This window comes from Halichoerus grypus, chromosome 1 (genome assembly GCF_964656455.1).
Source record: "Halichoerus grypus chromosome 1, mHalGry1.hap1.1, whole genome shotgun sequence".
Lineage (NCBI taxonomy): Eukaryota > Metazoa > Chordata > Mammalia > Carnivora > Phocidae > Halichoerus > Halichoerus grypus.
In genome coordinates, this window is record NC_135712.1 from 16079093 (window position 1) to 16094525 (window position 15433).

The 15433-nt window shown below is 41.5% G+C and overlaps 1 protein-coding gene across 2 annotated transcripts in view; it reads right to left on the bottom strand.

Moving 5' to 3' along the window:
* Positions 1 to 13674, bottom strand: part of MAP3K7CL (MAP3K7 C-terminal like) — a 37148-nt gene extending 23474 nt beyond the window's left edge. The window contains exons 1-3 of one of the 2 annotated variants that reach the window (XM_036111247.2): positions 13415 to 13674; positions 12854 to 12906; positions 11255 to 11363 (exon numbers count right to left, since the gene is read on the bottom strand). In XM_036111247.2, the coding sequence (XP_035967140.1) occupies positions 11255 to 11363; positions 12854 to 12889 (145 nt within the window). In that variant the 5' untranslated portion in view covers positions 12890 to 12906; positions 13415 to 13674. The remainder of the gene's footprint in view (positions 1 to 11254; positions 11364 to 12853; positions 12907 to 13414) is intronic. The other variant, XM_036111249.2, reaches the window with a different exon arrangement.
* Between the last annotated feature and the right edge of the window lie 1759 nt (positions 13675 to 15433).

A 15433-nucleotide genomic window follows, 5' to 3' on the forward strand; every position in this document is an offset into this window, starting at 1 on the left:
TCACTATCATAACCAAATCTGTTATAAAAATGTGCTGTTCTGTTTGAACAAGAGCATGTGCTATGGGCCACACCCGATGCCAGAACAAGTCTCCTCTCCCTACTCCTCGACAGCATGGTCCAGAATAAAACGCAGCATGCAAGCGGCTCCTGGCTTCTAAGGCAGTACAGTTCTTTGAAGGCACCAAAGATAATTACCAGGAAGATAATTCAAACAAGGACAGAATTTGCCTCTGCCAAACACCTCAAGGGTCACAGCAGTTAATAGCTTCTGGTATATTTTAGCCAAGAGTAGTATAATAATACTCCCATTTAAAAGTGGCTTAAGACAATGATAATGCATCGCCCAATTTGCATCCACTTTTTCCTGTGCCTATGCCAGACTATGGATGCCCACAGTTTCACTAACTCTGTTCTGCTTCACACAGGAAGTAGAAATGGGGAAAATCTCCCCAAGACCCTTGCTGCAGGCTGGAGGACTGAATCAAGAGGACACAAGGAGATCCGATCCCCAGGCCCTCTCAGGGCCCTCTTCCTACTCAGAATGACAACTTCTGCCGGATACTGTGGCTCTTCAAGTCCACCCCTTCATCTGCAAACAGTTGGCCAAAAGACAGAAATATTCACTTGCTGCTACTGACCCTTTATAGGTAGCCTTCATTATGAAACCTGTCGTTTGTAAAACTGATTTGGGTCTAAGGCACATTTAAATGTACCTCCATAAAATATCAATAAGCCAGACATCATGATTATGTCAGTTCATTGAGTTCGAGGCCAGAACAACTTGGCACAGGTAAATGGGAACATATTATACTTTGGCATCCCACCCCTAATAATCACAGATGAACAGGCACTTGTTAGAAGGAGAAACCACTTCTGTAAAGTACCAGAATAGATAGTGCCTTCCAGAACCCTAAAAGTCAGCCAGGAAGGGAGCTCAAGGCTTCCTGGGATTTAATCCACCTTGCTGCCTGTGAAGTCACACTCCTTCCTGCTTAATTATAAAAAAGAAGAAGCAAGTTACTCAATGGCTTCACTGTAGTAAAGTAAATAGCCAATACAGGTATGCCCCAGAATTAATACAGCGCATTGTAGAAATCCACATCATCACCTATAGTCAAACCGTGGCACTTATAGGTAAACATGCTGATAATTTTGTGGACAAGGCTGAAGATTGGATTTCTTGAGTTAAAAAAAAAATAGTCTAACTCACTGACATAGAAACATGTAATGAGGGGCGCCTGGGTGGCTCAGTTGGTTGAGCGACTGCCTTCGGCTCAGGTCATGATCCCAGGGCCCTGGGATCGAGCCCCACCTTGGGCTCCCTGCTCGGCGGGAAGCCTGCTTCTCCCTCTCCCACTCCCCCTGCTTGTGTTCCCTCTCTCGCTGTCTCTCTCTCTCTCTCTGTCAATTAAATAAATAAATTAAATCTTAAAAAAAAAAAAAGAAACATGTAATGGATGTTGTAATGACAAGCAAAATAAAGATAAGACTTTGGTTAAAGAATGGTTCACGTTGGATTAATCCAAGCGGGAAACGGCAGCGGAAATAAGAAAACCAAAGACAGATGTAAGGAGACGACCGAGAGTCTGAAAGCCAGGCCTGCCTTCCACTGCCTGATGCCATCTGGTTCGTCTGGCATCCCTGCCGGCCAGAAATTTCAGGGCTTGCAAAGCTGCTTACAAAGCTGCTCTGAGTTGATGTGCGGTGTGTTTTCTTTTAAACAGTGGCTGCCTTCTTTGACTGGTTTTAAAAATAGGCAAGTATTCTAAAAGCAGAATGATGAATCATAGGATTGGGCCAAAAGGAAAGAAGGAAAATGATTCAGACAGACTAGCAGCACAGCTGTTCCACCAACATTTGGCCAAATCGTTGTAAAACATTTTGACAGTGACATTGGATCGGCGTTCCTGAGAGCAGTTAGGTTTGTTTTGACGATTCAGAAGCACAAAGTGGATTGTACAGTAGCTATACAAGAGAAGAGACCTTCTCTCTGGCAAATTTGGCTTTTTTTTTTTAAAAGGAGAGCAGTTACCAGATATGCTTATAATAGGACAAAATCAGAATGCAAGTACATTTTTATTAAAATATATTTATTTACCAAATAGTCATTGAATGCCTTTGATGTGCGAGGCAGGGACTCAGGCTCTTGCTAAATTGGCAAATCACTTTGTCATGTTTTTTTAATGTATTGTTATTTAAAAAAAATAATTCATCGACTTCATTTTTCAAAATGCCACTGTGGGCTTCAGTGGACCAAGCAAAATGTATCCTAAGGAATTTTTAAAGAACGGAATATAAAGGAAAGAATTTAAAGGGTTGTTTTTTGGTGGTTTTTTTTGTTGTTTTTTTGATAAGCAGATGTTCGCTGCCTGTTTTGCAAAACACGTGACTAAGTCAATGGTACTTAAGATAGAACTTTCTTATTGGTATCCCAACCATTATGACATGCCATAGTACGTAGTCTCAGCATCCCTGGAACAGCTGTTGAGTTGCTTTTGTGGTTATTCTGTTTCAGATTTCCTTAAATTGTCTTCTCTCTGTTCCTCTGTGAATCAGATAAGTGGGACCCACTGGGTCTGTAATCCAAATCCTCACTGTTATTTAGCAATGAGAGCTATGTGGTCAGAGTTTTCAGAGAATGCTGCAGCTGGACGGGGCTAAGCCATCATCTGGTCCAGGAGTCCGTGCAGAGCAAAGGACAAGGGCCCCAACAAAGGAAATGAGTCTCGTAAGACTAAGGGGTGTTTCCCAGCGCAGGGCTCTTCCCTATACTACTCTGCTCTTCTTCGCTTTCTGGTCCATGAGCTCCCCGACTTTTGTATTTCATGAGACAGTGAAATTTTCCTCAAAACATTGGGAATCATGCCTTAGAGTGTCCAACTTTTTATTCAGCTGGTGAAGATGACTCAGAACACCTACCATGTATCATTAGTGTCTCTTTATGACAGAGAGAACATTTTAGCCCCCAAATCTTAAGACAAACATAATCATAGAAAAGTGTCCATTATAATGGATAAATTTAGCTTTAGAGACAAAAGCAAACACACATCAAGAAAACCTCACTGCCGTGCCCTTATTTCTTTTGTCGTCCTTCGGAGAAGTGACAACTTCATCAAAGCCAGACCAGGCCTGCAAAGCAGCAGTTGAGAACCACTGTTCTAGGCAACATCTTGACTGGACTTTGGGATCCATTATCTCCCCCTTCCACTGGGCTCTCCAACCCGGGCATAACTGTGGGCAAATCCTTGGCAGGAAGAGTTTAGGTTTCCACACAGAGAAGACCTCAGGACAGAGATAAACCACGCTCAGAGGGCATTCCCAAGCCCCACCCCACTCCCCAGCCAGAAACTCAAGAGGCAGCCCTGCCCAGAATCCATTCCATTTGACTGCATTTTCTGCAGTCAGGGCTGGCCCCATGGGCACGTGTGCTCGCAGACACACAGAGCCCTTCCCCCAGGTGTGGCTCCTGGTGTAATGTTCTAGCGAGAGTACTTGAAATTCTTGGGCAAGTAGCCCTGTGCCTCCACAAATTACATAGCTATCCTGCCCGCTGGAGTCCTGAAGATAATCCTTCGGGCACTGGCAGCAGACTCACACTTAGGAGGCAGATGGGTTTGGGCAACGGCTACGGTGCCAAGGCTCATGCAAAAAGGTTCCTGGAACTGTGAAAGCTTCTAACCACTCAAGACACAGTGGGTTAGTCCACATTCTGTAGGGCTCAGGTCAGCCACTTTTTTAATGTGGACAACCAACGTAATCTCTTCGAGACTTGGTTTCTCCTCTTCTGTCTCGAAAACTTATTAGTAAAGGAATGCATATGTCAATTCATTCAGCCTAAAGCCGGGCACCTAGGAAATAATCAGTAATAATAATGAATATTTAATATAACTGAGCTTACTTTCCATTCCTTTTCAGCATAAACCCAACCAAAGGGGTAATGGGGGGCAAGGCACCTGCACGTGGATGTGTGCATATGAGAGTATGTGTATGATGGTGAGGGTTGAAGGTATTATTTCTCATCTGAATAATACAGACAGGAGGCAGGGTGAGAATCACTGCTTCTGATTACTTAGCTCTCCCCACGCCGGTTAAGAAAGATTTCCCTGGTGCAGCCACAACCTCACGTCTCCTGGGTTTTCTATCTTCATTTAAATCTGAATTTAAGAAGGGTTTCCCTTTTACTTCCCTATCAAAGCAAACACTTTCCATAGGAAATATTATTTTTAAAATGTTAATTTATGCATGAAAGGTCTTTGAGTACTTTCATTTTAAATCTAAATCAAGATTCGTATTTTACTTTTAGAAATAAGTGATCTAAGGCTGCCAACTTACATTACTAATATATCAAAAAAAACTTTTTAAACATGTCTGTATACCTTGGGTCTTGTTAGAGCATCACATCATTTTGAGACACATCAAAAGCTTTTTGAAATTTTGCTTCCTGCTTGTTAAACACTGGATGTGTGAACCCTTTAATACACATTGGATTTTCAGGGCCATCAAATTAAAAGTACAGACATGGATACGGGTACAGGCAGCGATTTGGTCTGACACCTAACAGGTTGCCAGTTCTTTATAATTAATAGTAATCATCATGTCACCTCAGCCAGTACCTACAAACAAGATCATACATCAAGGGACGCCTGGGTGGCTCAGTCGGTTAAGCGTCTGCCTTCAGCTCAGGTCATGATCCCAGGGTCCTGGGACCAAGTCCTCCATCAGGCTCCTTCCTCAACAGGGAGCCTGCTTCTCCCTCTGCCTGCCGCTCCCCCTGCTTGTGTGCTCTCTCTCTCTCTCTCTCTGACAAATAAATAAATAAAATCTTTGAAAAAAAAAAAAATCATACATCAAACAGACTGAATGAGATTTCTTCACATAGAGAGACCTGATTCAGTTTAAAGACAGGTTTTATGTTTCTTAGAAACATTCATCTAGCCACTATTATTGTAGCTAAGAGTTTGTGAATCTTACCAATTTATTTTTTGTAAGAATATTTTTACTTATTTAGCTTATAACATATTTGCCCAGAAACATTTGCTTCAAAAAGAGCCAGGGGGAGGTATATTTATTTCTCAGCACACCACCAAGTAAAACTTACCTCTACTTGTCCTCTTTCCTGCTCTATGAAAACATACCAGAACTAACCTTTCTCCACCATTTCCCATGACTGTTGAGGAAGCTCTTTGCTGTCAGAAACAATCATGTTTCTCTCTCATTACATGGCCCTTACCTTCAAATGGGTAATCAAGCAAAAACGGCCCCAAGGGCCCGGCTTTGAATCCCTTCCTACTACTTATTAACTGCTTGATTTGAGGCAAGTTCCTTAACCTCCCTTAGCCAATGGTCCGCATCTGTGAAATGGGTATAATGACATCTTCCCACAGAGTTGCTGCCAGTCTAAATTGACGAGATGATATAAGTAAAAGCATCTAGGTATTCAACAAATAATGACTTCCGTCCGGCTTTTGGGGCCTTAAGCACCAGATACCAACTGATAAATCCAGCTGTATCTCAAAGAACCTTCATCTGATATCGGAATAACAAACTCAAAGTGGTTACAGATATTGTATTATTGATTTTATAGTATTTAATGATTACATTTCTACTGTGGTTCTCAACTCTGTGCTTCATGAAAGATGTAAATATAGGAGACTCCTCCCCCTTCAACTCCCACCGGACCTATGAGGGTGGGAGACAGCTTTGGAGGCAGGGTCAGAGTTAGGAAAGGTGACTTGAAAGAGCTCAGAAAGGCTCCCCAAGCCCCTATTCTCCCAAAGACCATCCTCACTCTTCACTGGCTGGCAAAATTCCAGGGGGAGCTTTAACCCTTGACTTCCTACCGATTCCCCTGTGGATATTTAAAAAAATAATAATAATAATAGAAAAAAGAAAAAACACCCTGAGAGATTTTTTTTTTTTTTTAAATAAACCTCAATATTCATTCATTTAATGCTTAGTGGGAATGAGGTTTTCCAGAGTCTTTCCAGGGAACAAGGATTGAGAGCATGGAGCGAAGAGAAGACAGGACACATTAGGGCCCTGAGGAGGGGGAGGGAAATAATACCTAAAGGTACCAAAGGTAGAAAAAGTTGAAGGAAAGCAACAATGACAAGAGACACTTCACCTGCATCACGATTTTGCTGAGAACCAGTTTGTGCACATTCGACATTCACACAACGTCCAGTGAAATTAGATTCAACGTTCGCTCTTTCAGCTGCCCCACATGATTCCCGCTGCCACACAAACACCCTGATATGTAAGGAGAATAGTGCTACTTAAAAGAGATATCAGCAGAATGGGTCCTGGATTTTTTTTTTTAACTAAATGTCATATGATTAATTCAAGCCCAGATATGAAAAATTCTAATAGCTTGAAAGAATTTTTTAAAAACAAAATGTTGAAAGCTACTGGCTTGGGCTGATACTAGTATCCTTGACTCCTTCTTAAAAAAACCCTAAAAACTTAACAACAACAACCACCAAAAGAATCCTACAGCCAAGGTCTAAATTCACACTTGAGTGTAGCAGATTTTATAGCTTGACTGAAATAAAGAAAACTCTCAAGTAATGAACATGAAATCCTCATGTCAGTCCAACTCTAAATTCTCTCCAGCTGGAGAAGAGCCAGTGATTCTCTAATAACCCAAGAGATGGGATTCATGTTTCTCTTCTGCATATTTTCTATCGGGAAAACTAACTCCATGAATGTCCCAATTTAGAAAGTTAACTCTTTGGAATTCCCAGTTTAGAAGTAATGTCAATCATATCATTAGTTTGTTAAAAATAGCCATTGCTGCCTCCAGGAACTGTGGTTAGCTAAGTGTTACTTAATGAAGGCTTCTGATGATAGGCTAGAAGTGGTGATTGTATTTTAAAGGGCTTTTTCTCCCCCCTTAAAAATTTGCTTCCTGTATTTAAGCCCCTGGAGGTCCACAGTCTATTTGGAGTCTTGTGGCACATTCTGCCATCAATAAGCCATGATCAACTCCCCATCCAGAGCCAGTCTGTCACCGAGTCCTTTCAACCCTCCCTTCCTAATGTACTCTGAATTCAGTCATCCCATTCCATCGTCTGATCCAGGCACTCGGTACTTTGTCTCTGTACCATTATAAAAAAGCCTCTTCCATTCTCTCATCTCTACACATTCCAGACTGTTCCACCAATCGAACATTTACCATTTTCATCCTATCATTCCCTTGCTCAAGAACTTTTGACACTCGATTGCTCCTGATCAAATCCAAACTCTGTTGTTGAACTTTTAGGATTATATTGTTAACTCTAGTTGATGGCTATATACACAGATATTCAAAGTAAAGCTCAAAGCATCATTCGTTAAATGACATGCCACTCTTCCACCGTTCAAACCTCTGCTCCAGTTGACAAGAATTTTACTATTTGATGAATATATCATGCTCTTCCTGACTCTTAGGTTTTGCTCAGTCTTTTTGTTTGAAAGGAAAAGCAAGAATGGTTAAAAGTTGTATAGCCCCCATTTTTGGTACCTGGTACCCAGAGATGGCACCTTTCCTACACTGCCTGTCAATACCCCAGCTGTCTTCAAGAGCAGGTTGACTATCACATTTCCCAAGAAGCTGTTCCCATCTGCTCTGGGTGACACAGATTTTTCCTCAACTCTCTTTGCCTTATGAAACCCACAGGAGGGATCATGCCATACTTCATATTTGCACATTTCACCCACCTTTGGGAGAGCGCTAAAGCATAGAAACTAAGTTCAGCTAATTGATAAGAGGAGAGGCAGGGGTACCCCAAATCCTTAAAACTGCTTAAGATGCTTATATTTTCCTTAATACTCCAGAATCAATTATCATAGGTACAGGGACCAGTCGAGTCCTTAATTTGTGTCAAGCACTATGCTAAATGCTTTACCTATATAGTCTTATTTAATTCTTACAACCACTGTGTGAATTATCACTATATACACCTTGTGGGAAACTGAAGTTCAGCAAAATTGAGTGACTTACCCAAGATCACACAAATAGTGATGGAGATGGGTCTAGAAACCGTGTCTTGAGGACTCCAAGCCCTATGTCCTTAACCTCTACACCAAATCATCTCAGAAAAATATGCAAAAAAAAAAAAAGCCTAATATAATGAAAAGAATGAGCACTCTTTTCTCATGGACTCTGCTTACTCCTCAGTGATAAATCCATAAATATGGAATTACTTCCCAAAATTCCATCTTAGTTTCCCCATTTACTATGGAAATCTAGGATGCTTGCCTTTGTTTTCCCCCTAAATGTGTGGTCTAGAATGCACTGGAATTCAAAAGGCATGCACAGCGTGCATGATGGCAAATGCTGTTCTCCGTGACACTCCACGGGCTCCGTAGTCAAGAATTCAGAGGGAGTGTCTCCAAATATCTGCAAAGCATCTTTCTGTGCACTCACAACTTCTTATGCATGCGGAAATACAGATTGCTGGACCTCCATCTGTCCCTACTGCCCCAAAATATACAGCAGTAGGGCCTTGGAACATGTATTTTTGGTGAGTGCTCTCAGGTCATTATTTTAAGAAAGGTTGAGAAACGCAGAAACCCACTCCTGCCTTGGATTCTCTAGTTAGATGCCTTTTTAGAGACATGAGGACACATAGATCATAGGAAAAAGTTCTTTTTTAATTTTAGCAGTTTCTTTATAAATCTTCCCAAGCATCTTTTTGTGGAACTAGAGAGTAGGAATTACTTGAAATAAATGACAACCCCTTTTTGAAGCTACCGTATTAAAAAACATGAATTTCAGAAGTGGGCATTCTTGGGACATTTGAAAGACTGGAACGAATCAATCTAAATTGACTGATTAAAAAAACATACAAGAGCTCCTAGTCAGGGGCCGATATCCTTCAAAGGATGGTGGCAAATTAATGACAAGTTGTGTATTTTGTATTTCAAGGAAGAATCTATTTATGCAGCCCAAAGATCAAGATTCACCTCTCCATGGCTCTTTTCTGTACATAAATTAAATTTTGTTAAAATAAAGACGAAGAGGGTGCCTGGGTGGCTCAGACGGTTAAGCGTCTGTCTTTGGCTCAGGTCGTGATCCCAGGGTCCTGGGATCAAATCCCACATCGGGCTCCTGGCTCAGTGGGGAGTTCTGCTTCTCCCTCTGCCCCTTCCCCTGCTCGTGCGTATTCTCTCTCTCTCTCTCTCTCCCAAAAATAAATAAAATCTTAATAAATTAATAAAGATGAAGAAACAGTATATTTATTTGTCTCGTCCAAAATTATGATATAATAATATTGCTTGGAATAAATAAGCTTTATATACTGAAATTGTCTTTGTAAGACTGCTGATTGTAACAACACTTGTTCTGCTCACATGGGACGTGATCACAAGGAAGTAAATTATACTTCTTTCTCCCAGATTTGAGAACTTACATGTATCTGTCTTGAAAGCTAGCCACTCAAGCATGAACTATTCCTCAAAATTTTACATTTATGAAATGCATAAAAGCAGGAGGGGCTTTTCTTTTTCTTTTTAGAGTACTAATATAGAATAATAGAGTTCAGATTCATAAGTCTAGAGACCTGCATTTAAATCATAACTCTGTTACCTACTAACAGTGTGGTCTTTGGACCTCAAGCTCTGTGTCTGCAAATTGGCAATACTAATGTCTACATTGCATAGTTATTGTTTTTAATATTTACTTAGTTATTTAAGTAATCTCTCCACCCAGTGTGGGGCTTGAACTCAGGACCCCAAGATCAAGAGTCACATGCTCTACCCACTGAGCCAGCCAGGCGCCCCTACATTGCATGGTTATTTTAGAGATATGAAATAATACATATGAATGCCTAATACAAAAGAGAAATGCAATTAATGTTAGTCATCATTTCTTTGTTGGGATGGATTGGTTTGCCTTTTGGGAGGATTTCCCTTCATCACTGTGTTTCCAGACAACCCGAGCGGAGATACAGGACAACAGCAGGCCATGGGAAGAGGGTTGGAAGAACAGACAATGAAGAGTCAAGGCTTCACCTCATCTTACTCTAGAACAAATCCTCCACTGGGGGCTGCACAATCCAGGAAAACGGGGGCAGACGGGCCACCACCATAATCACTTGGTATAAGTAAAGCCTGAATTGGCTGTATAATGCCAGACGTCACAGAGCCCAGATCCTTACTTTGCATTATTTTAGGGATAAACTTGCTTCTTGTCAATTATTACTTCTTAAAATATTACCCCTACATGGGCAGTGTAGGAAGAAAAATAGATGACTGATCGATTGATTGATTGATTGATAGGTAAACAGAATCAGCCCTCAAAAGACCCAAGGTTGAAACAGTAATGTTGTTTGAGCGTGTGATTGTGGATTTTAACTGAAGACAGACTGAGAGCCAAGGCTGATGCCAGTGACAGAGATCCAAGGGTTCCCTTCCTCACGTCTGTGACCTCACACCACCTGGGGTCCCCGTCACAGGTGGTGTAATTCAATATGTGTGTTAAGAGGTCACTGAAGGGAGTCATGACAAAGGGCTCCAAGTATGGCAACCTCACCTCAGACCTTACTATTTCAAGAGGGTCTGCCTCACCTGTCCCATTCATCACTCTGGCTGCAGTCTGTTTGTTCAGCCTGAACTGTGGAAGCACCAGTGAGAAACCAGGCTTTAGAACTTGGGCTCCAAGAAATGCTGCTGGAACCAGGACAGTGATATTTTTACATCACCTAACCAACTGCCAGCGCTTTAATAAACGTCTCCTCACACAGTTTCAATGATGACATACGTTGGAATCATTAGGAATTGTTATAGCCCTGGGAATTTTATAATAAAAGAAAGTTAAATGGGGAAAGTAAAAAGGAAGGAGAAATGTGCTAAAGCACCCAGAAGATCGGAGGCTGAGGCGGCATCACCAGAGGCATTTCTGGAAGCCACGCTCCAACAATGCTTGATGAAAAATCACACGCCCCATCATTAGGTCATGCCAGGCATGCATTTTTTCTTTTTGTTAAAGATTTTTTTTTTATTTATTCATTTGCCAGAGAGAGGGAGCACAAGCAGGGGGAGCAGCAGAGGGAGAGGGAGAAGCAGGCTTCCCGTGGAGCAGGGAGTCCGATGCGGGGCTCGATCCCAGGACCCCGGGATCATGACCTGAGCTGAAGGCAGATGCTTCACCGACTGAGCCACCCAGGCATCCCCAGGCATCCATTTTTAAACACTCTTTGTGGAACAGGAAAAGATGACCGCAAAGCGGTGACGGGCAGGGAGGTGGCCCTCTCCCTGCATGCAGAGCGTACCTGAGGCATTATCGAGGCTGAAGGCAATGCGTACTGGCTTATCCGCAGGTACCCTGGCTGTGCTGATCATGTGGGCACCTGAGCTTTGGCCTTCCCCTGGGTCTTCCAGCTGTAAGGACAAGAGAGAGCCATTGTCACTTACCCAAGTCATCCCTCAAATACTCAAAGGATCTTGGAAATTGGAGGGAAAGTTAGTAAGCATTACTTCCTTATTTTGAAGATACTCCCAGTTCCTAGCTTTCTTTCCCTACATGGAAAGTATTCACCTGCCCCATTTAAAATTCTTTTTCTGGCTTATAAAAAAAACTTGTTTTGGAAATACATATCTAGAATGATATATACAAGATGGAGCAAAATCTCCACCCACCTCACTTTTTTAGTATCCCTTCACACTGACTAGTCCAACCCTGGCCCTTCCAGGTCTTATATAGTGTTTTATTTTTAATTGAGGAGGATAAAGAAGTCCTAATAGGGCATCAGATGGCTTCATATTAAATTAGCTTGTCACACTCAAAAGCCTAAGTTGGGCCTGAATTACTGATCTGAATTATTGAGTGGTAAAGAATGGGTGATAAAGAATGAGTATCAAGGACCACTTCAAGAATACCAAAGACTATTTTAAAATATCCCACAGTTATAGTATGAATATTATGTGCTTTAAATATCTAATTAACTACCTGTGAATCTATCAAATATGCATCAGGTTGTACATCTTAACAATGTATGATACAAGCAAAAGACAGAACTTAAAAACATGCTGTTGATGTTCTACTGTACCTGTGAAATTATCATTAATAATGAATGGAAAAACATCCTACAGATGAGTTGGGATGGGCAAAAATACATGCATATTTCCTTGTTATAATAATAGAATTTAGCCCAAATACATTTTACCAAGATATTTGGTGACTTTTGTACAATGGGACTAAGGAAAAGAGATTGTTATAAATACATGATATCTTCATTATTTAAATACATATGTGTGACTTTTCTATTTTTAATCATGCTTCCCTAAACTCTCTACTTTCCTTCTCATGTAGACAGTAAACCAAAAACTCTGAGTGGTATTTTTAGGAAAACGTCTCTAAAAATGGCAAAATATAAATCATCTCTTTAACCATCCTCAGCAAGATTCTGGGAACTGTTTATCAGGACATTTTCTCAGAGCAAGGTTTCCAACTCTTTCCCATAACTTTTTTGTATCTAAAAATAGTGTCCAGAACACTGAATTTTGTTTTTACACTTATTTATAGAGCAAACTCAAATGCATACACACACACACACACACACACAAGTATATTTAGACGTACATACATATGGAATCATCCTACCCAGTATATGGAAAGAGAACAGGATTATATTAAACACCTAGTATAGCTTTGGAGAAAAACCAGCAGCTGTTTATCACCCAGTTAGAATCATATTTGGCCCATTCATTTAAAACCACAAATAGCAATGAACCATAAAGCACTCCGAGTCATGTCCTTCTAAGTTAAAAAAAAAAAAAAGTAATAACATGAAACATTCAACGTAAGAAAAGGGTAATATAAAATTGCTGTTACTTGACTCAGGATATGTTTTATCTTAGCTCTGACATACATTTCTGTGTAGTCTCCTCTGCTTAGAATCAACCATCTTGTAGCCACCTGTTCCTAGGGAATAGAACAGACTGTCTCAAATTTAACAAAACAAACAGTAAAAAACCCGTTAAAGTTGTAGCTAAGAGAAAAAGTCTGATTGTTATGCACTGTCCCATCACCGACCCATTTTATCCTAACATCAGAGGATGAAAAGTGCTCCTCTTTTGGCCAAATCTCCCAATGCTTTCCTGCACCAAGAAATAAAGCATGAGAGGTGGAAATCTGCCTCAAGGTTTCCAGCACCCGGGAAATGAAACTGGTAAACACAGCTCATTAGAGCCCCTCCCCTGCACACAACGGAGAACATCTGCCTGCCTCGGAAAGGATGACAGCAGCCAAGGGGGGTGGATTTTGAGTTCCACACGGTGTTGGCCAGGAGAGCTCCTAAACCAGCTTGCCTTTTCATCACACCGCCTGTGGGAATGGACCACTGCTGTCCTCCTCTCGGCTGTTAACAGAGCTTCGGTTAAGTTGCTGGTGCCCCGAGCGTCTAGTTCGGTCTTCACACCTGCTGCCTTACCTCACTTAGTTGAGTGTCTGCACTTGTGTAATCCAGGGCCAGCCACTGCCTTGGCCAGTCGTCGCCTTTGTGGAGCGAAGACCTAGTAAGAGAGCAGCCTGCACCTGCCGCATAGCAGCCAGTGACAGTCTGAGGGGCAACGACAGCTGTCAGGGCAGTCCGCTGCTACCTGCTCTCCTCCAGACCCCTGCGTCCCACGGGCCTCCCTGCTCCGCTTCCCTCCGCAACCCCTCTCTCCTTTCCTTGCCTCTCCACCAGCCAGGATGTTGTCATGCTTCTAGAAAAAGCAAGTGCAAAAGAAAACCCTCCTCCTGTCAGAGGCATTGATAAACAGCAAGTTGTGGAGAGTCCAAATGTTTTAATTCATTAGTCCTGGCAAACCTAAAATACAAACAGACTTGCTTCACAAGACAGGAATGTCTTCAGCGTGACCCAATCGGTGTCTGTGTCTATTCCAGCAAACTGGCAAAGACAGCATGACTCCAGTCAGCAAAAATGTCGGCAGCTCCAATCAGCTCAGCAAGACCCGGCCAACTCCGACAGACCGCGGGCTGACTCTCAGATGATAGCAGCAAGGATCCCCGTTAAGAACGTGAGGTCTGAGATGGAGCCGCTGATGGGCTTGATGACTTGATCCCATCTACAAACGCACCCGACTGCAAAACCAGTCAATGGTGAAAAGGAATGGAGCATTCGATTTGTTCATCCTCTTTAATAGCTATAAACCTGCAGGTACCTTAGTACTTTAAAAGAGTTGGATGATGATGTTGAGGTTAAATAATTAAAGATAAACAAGTATTAAGAGAATGCAAAGACAAGCCATAGATGAGAAGAGTAGCCTTTGCAAACTAAGTACCAGATAAAGAGCTGGTCTCCAAAATATAAAAAGAACTCTTTAAATGGTAAGAAAACAAACAACCCAATTTTTAAAAATGGGCAGAAGATCTGAACAGATACCTCACCGAAGATGTACGAAGGCAAATAACCATACAAGAAGCTGCTGAACACCATAGGTTATTCGAGAATTACAAACAATGAGTGACCACTACACACATATTAGAATGGTCAAAACCAAAACACTGACAGCACCCAAGACTGATGAGGACGCATAATGGCACAGACACCTTGAAAGACAATTTGGTAGTTTCTCACAAGACTAAACGAACTCTTACCCTATTATGCTCCATCAGTCCCGCTCCTTGGTATCTACCCAAAGGAGTTGAAACCTACTGTCCACACAAAAACCCACACCCGGATGTTTATAGCCACTTTCTTCGTAATTGCCAAAACCCGAAGGCAAACAAGATGTCCTTGGAAGGTGAACAGATAAACCAACTGTGGCCCATCCAGATAGTGGAATCTAATTCAGTGATAAAAAGAAACGAGCGCTCAAGCCACAAAAAGACATGGAGGAAACTTAAGTGTATATTATTAAGTGAAAGAAACCAATGTGAAAAGGCTAAGGACTACATGATTCCAACTATGCAAAATTAAGGGAAAGGCAAAATTTAATTAAAATTAAGAAGACAGTAAAAAGATCAGTAGTTGCCAGAGCTTCAAGGGAGAGGCAGAGAGGGTTAAACAGATGGGACTTTTAAGGCAGTGAAACTATTCTGGATGATACTATAATGGTGAATACATGTCTTATACATTTGTCAAAACCCACAAAATGTACAACACCAGGAGTGAACCCTAACCCAAATTGTGGACTTTAGTTAATAATAATGTATCTATACTAGCTCATCAATTGTAACAAATGCACCACACTAAGGCCAGATGTGAATATCAGGGGAAATAAGTGGGAAGAAGCATTGGGAGGGCATAAGGGAAACCTGCTTTTCATTCGTTCTTTTCTGTAAACCTAAAACAGCTCAAAAAAAAAGTTTAATAAATAAGTAAAAGGTCTTAGCAGGTTGTCTTGATCTAATGAATAAAAGACTAAATTTTGGGGCACCTGGGTGGCTCAGTCAGTTGATCTCAGCTCAGGTCTTGATCTCAGGGTTGTGAGTTCAAGCCCTA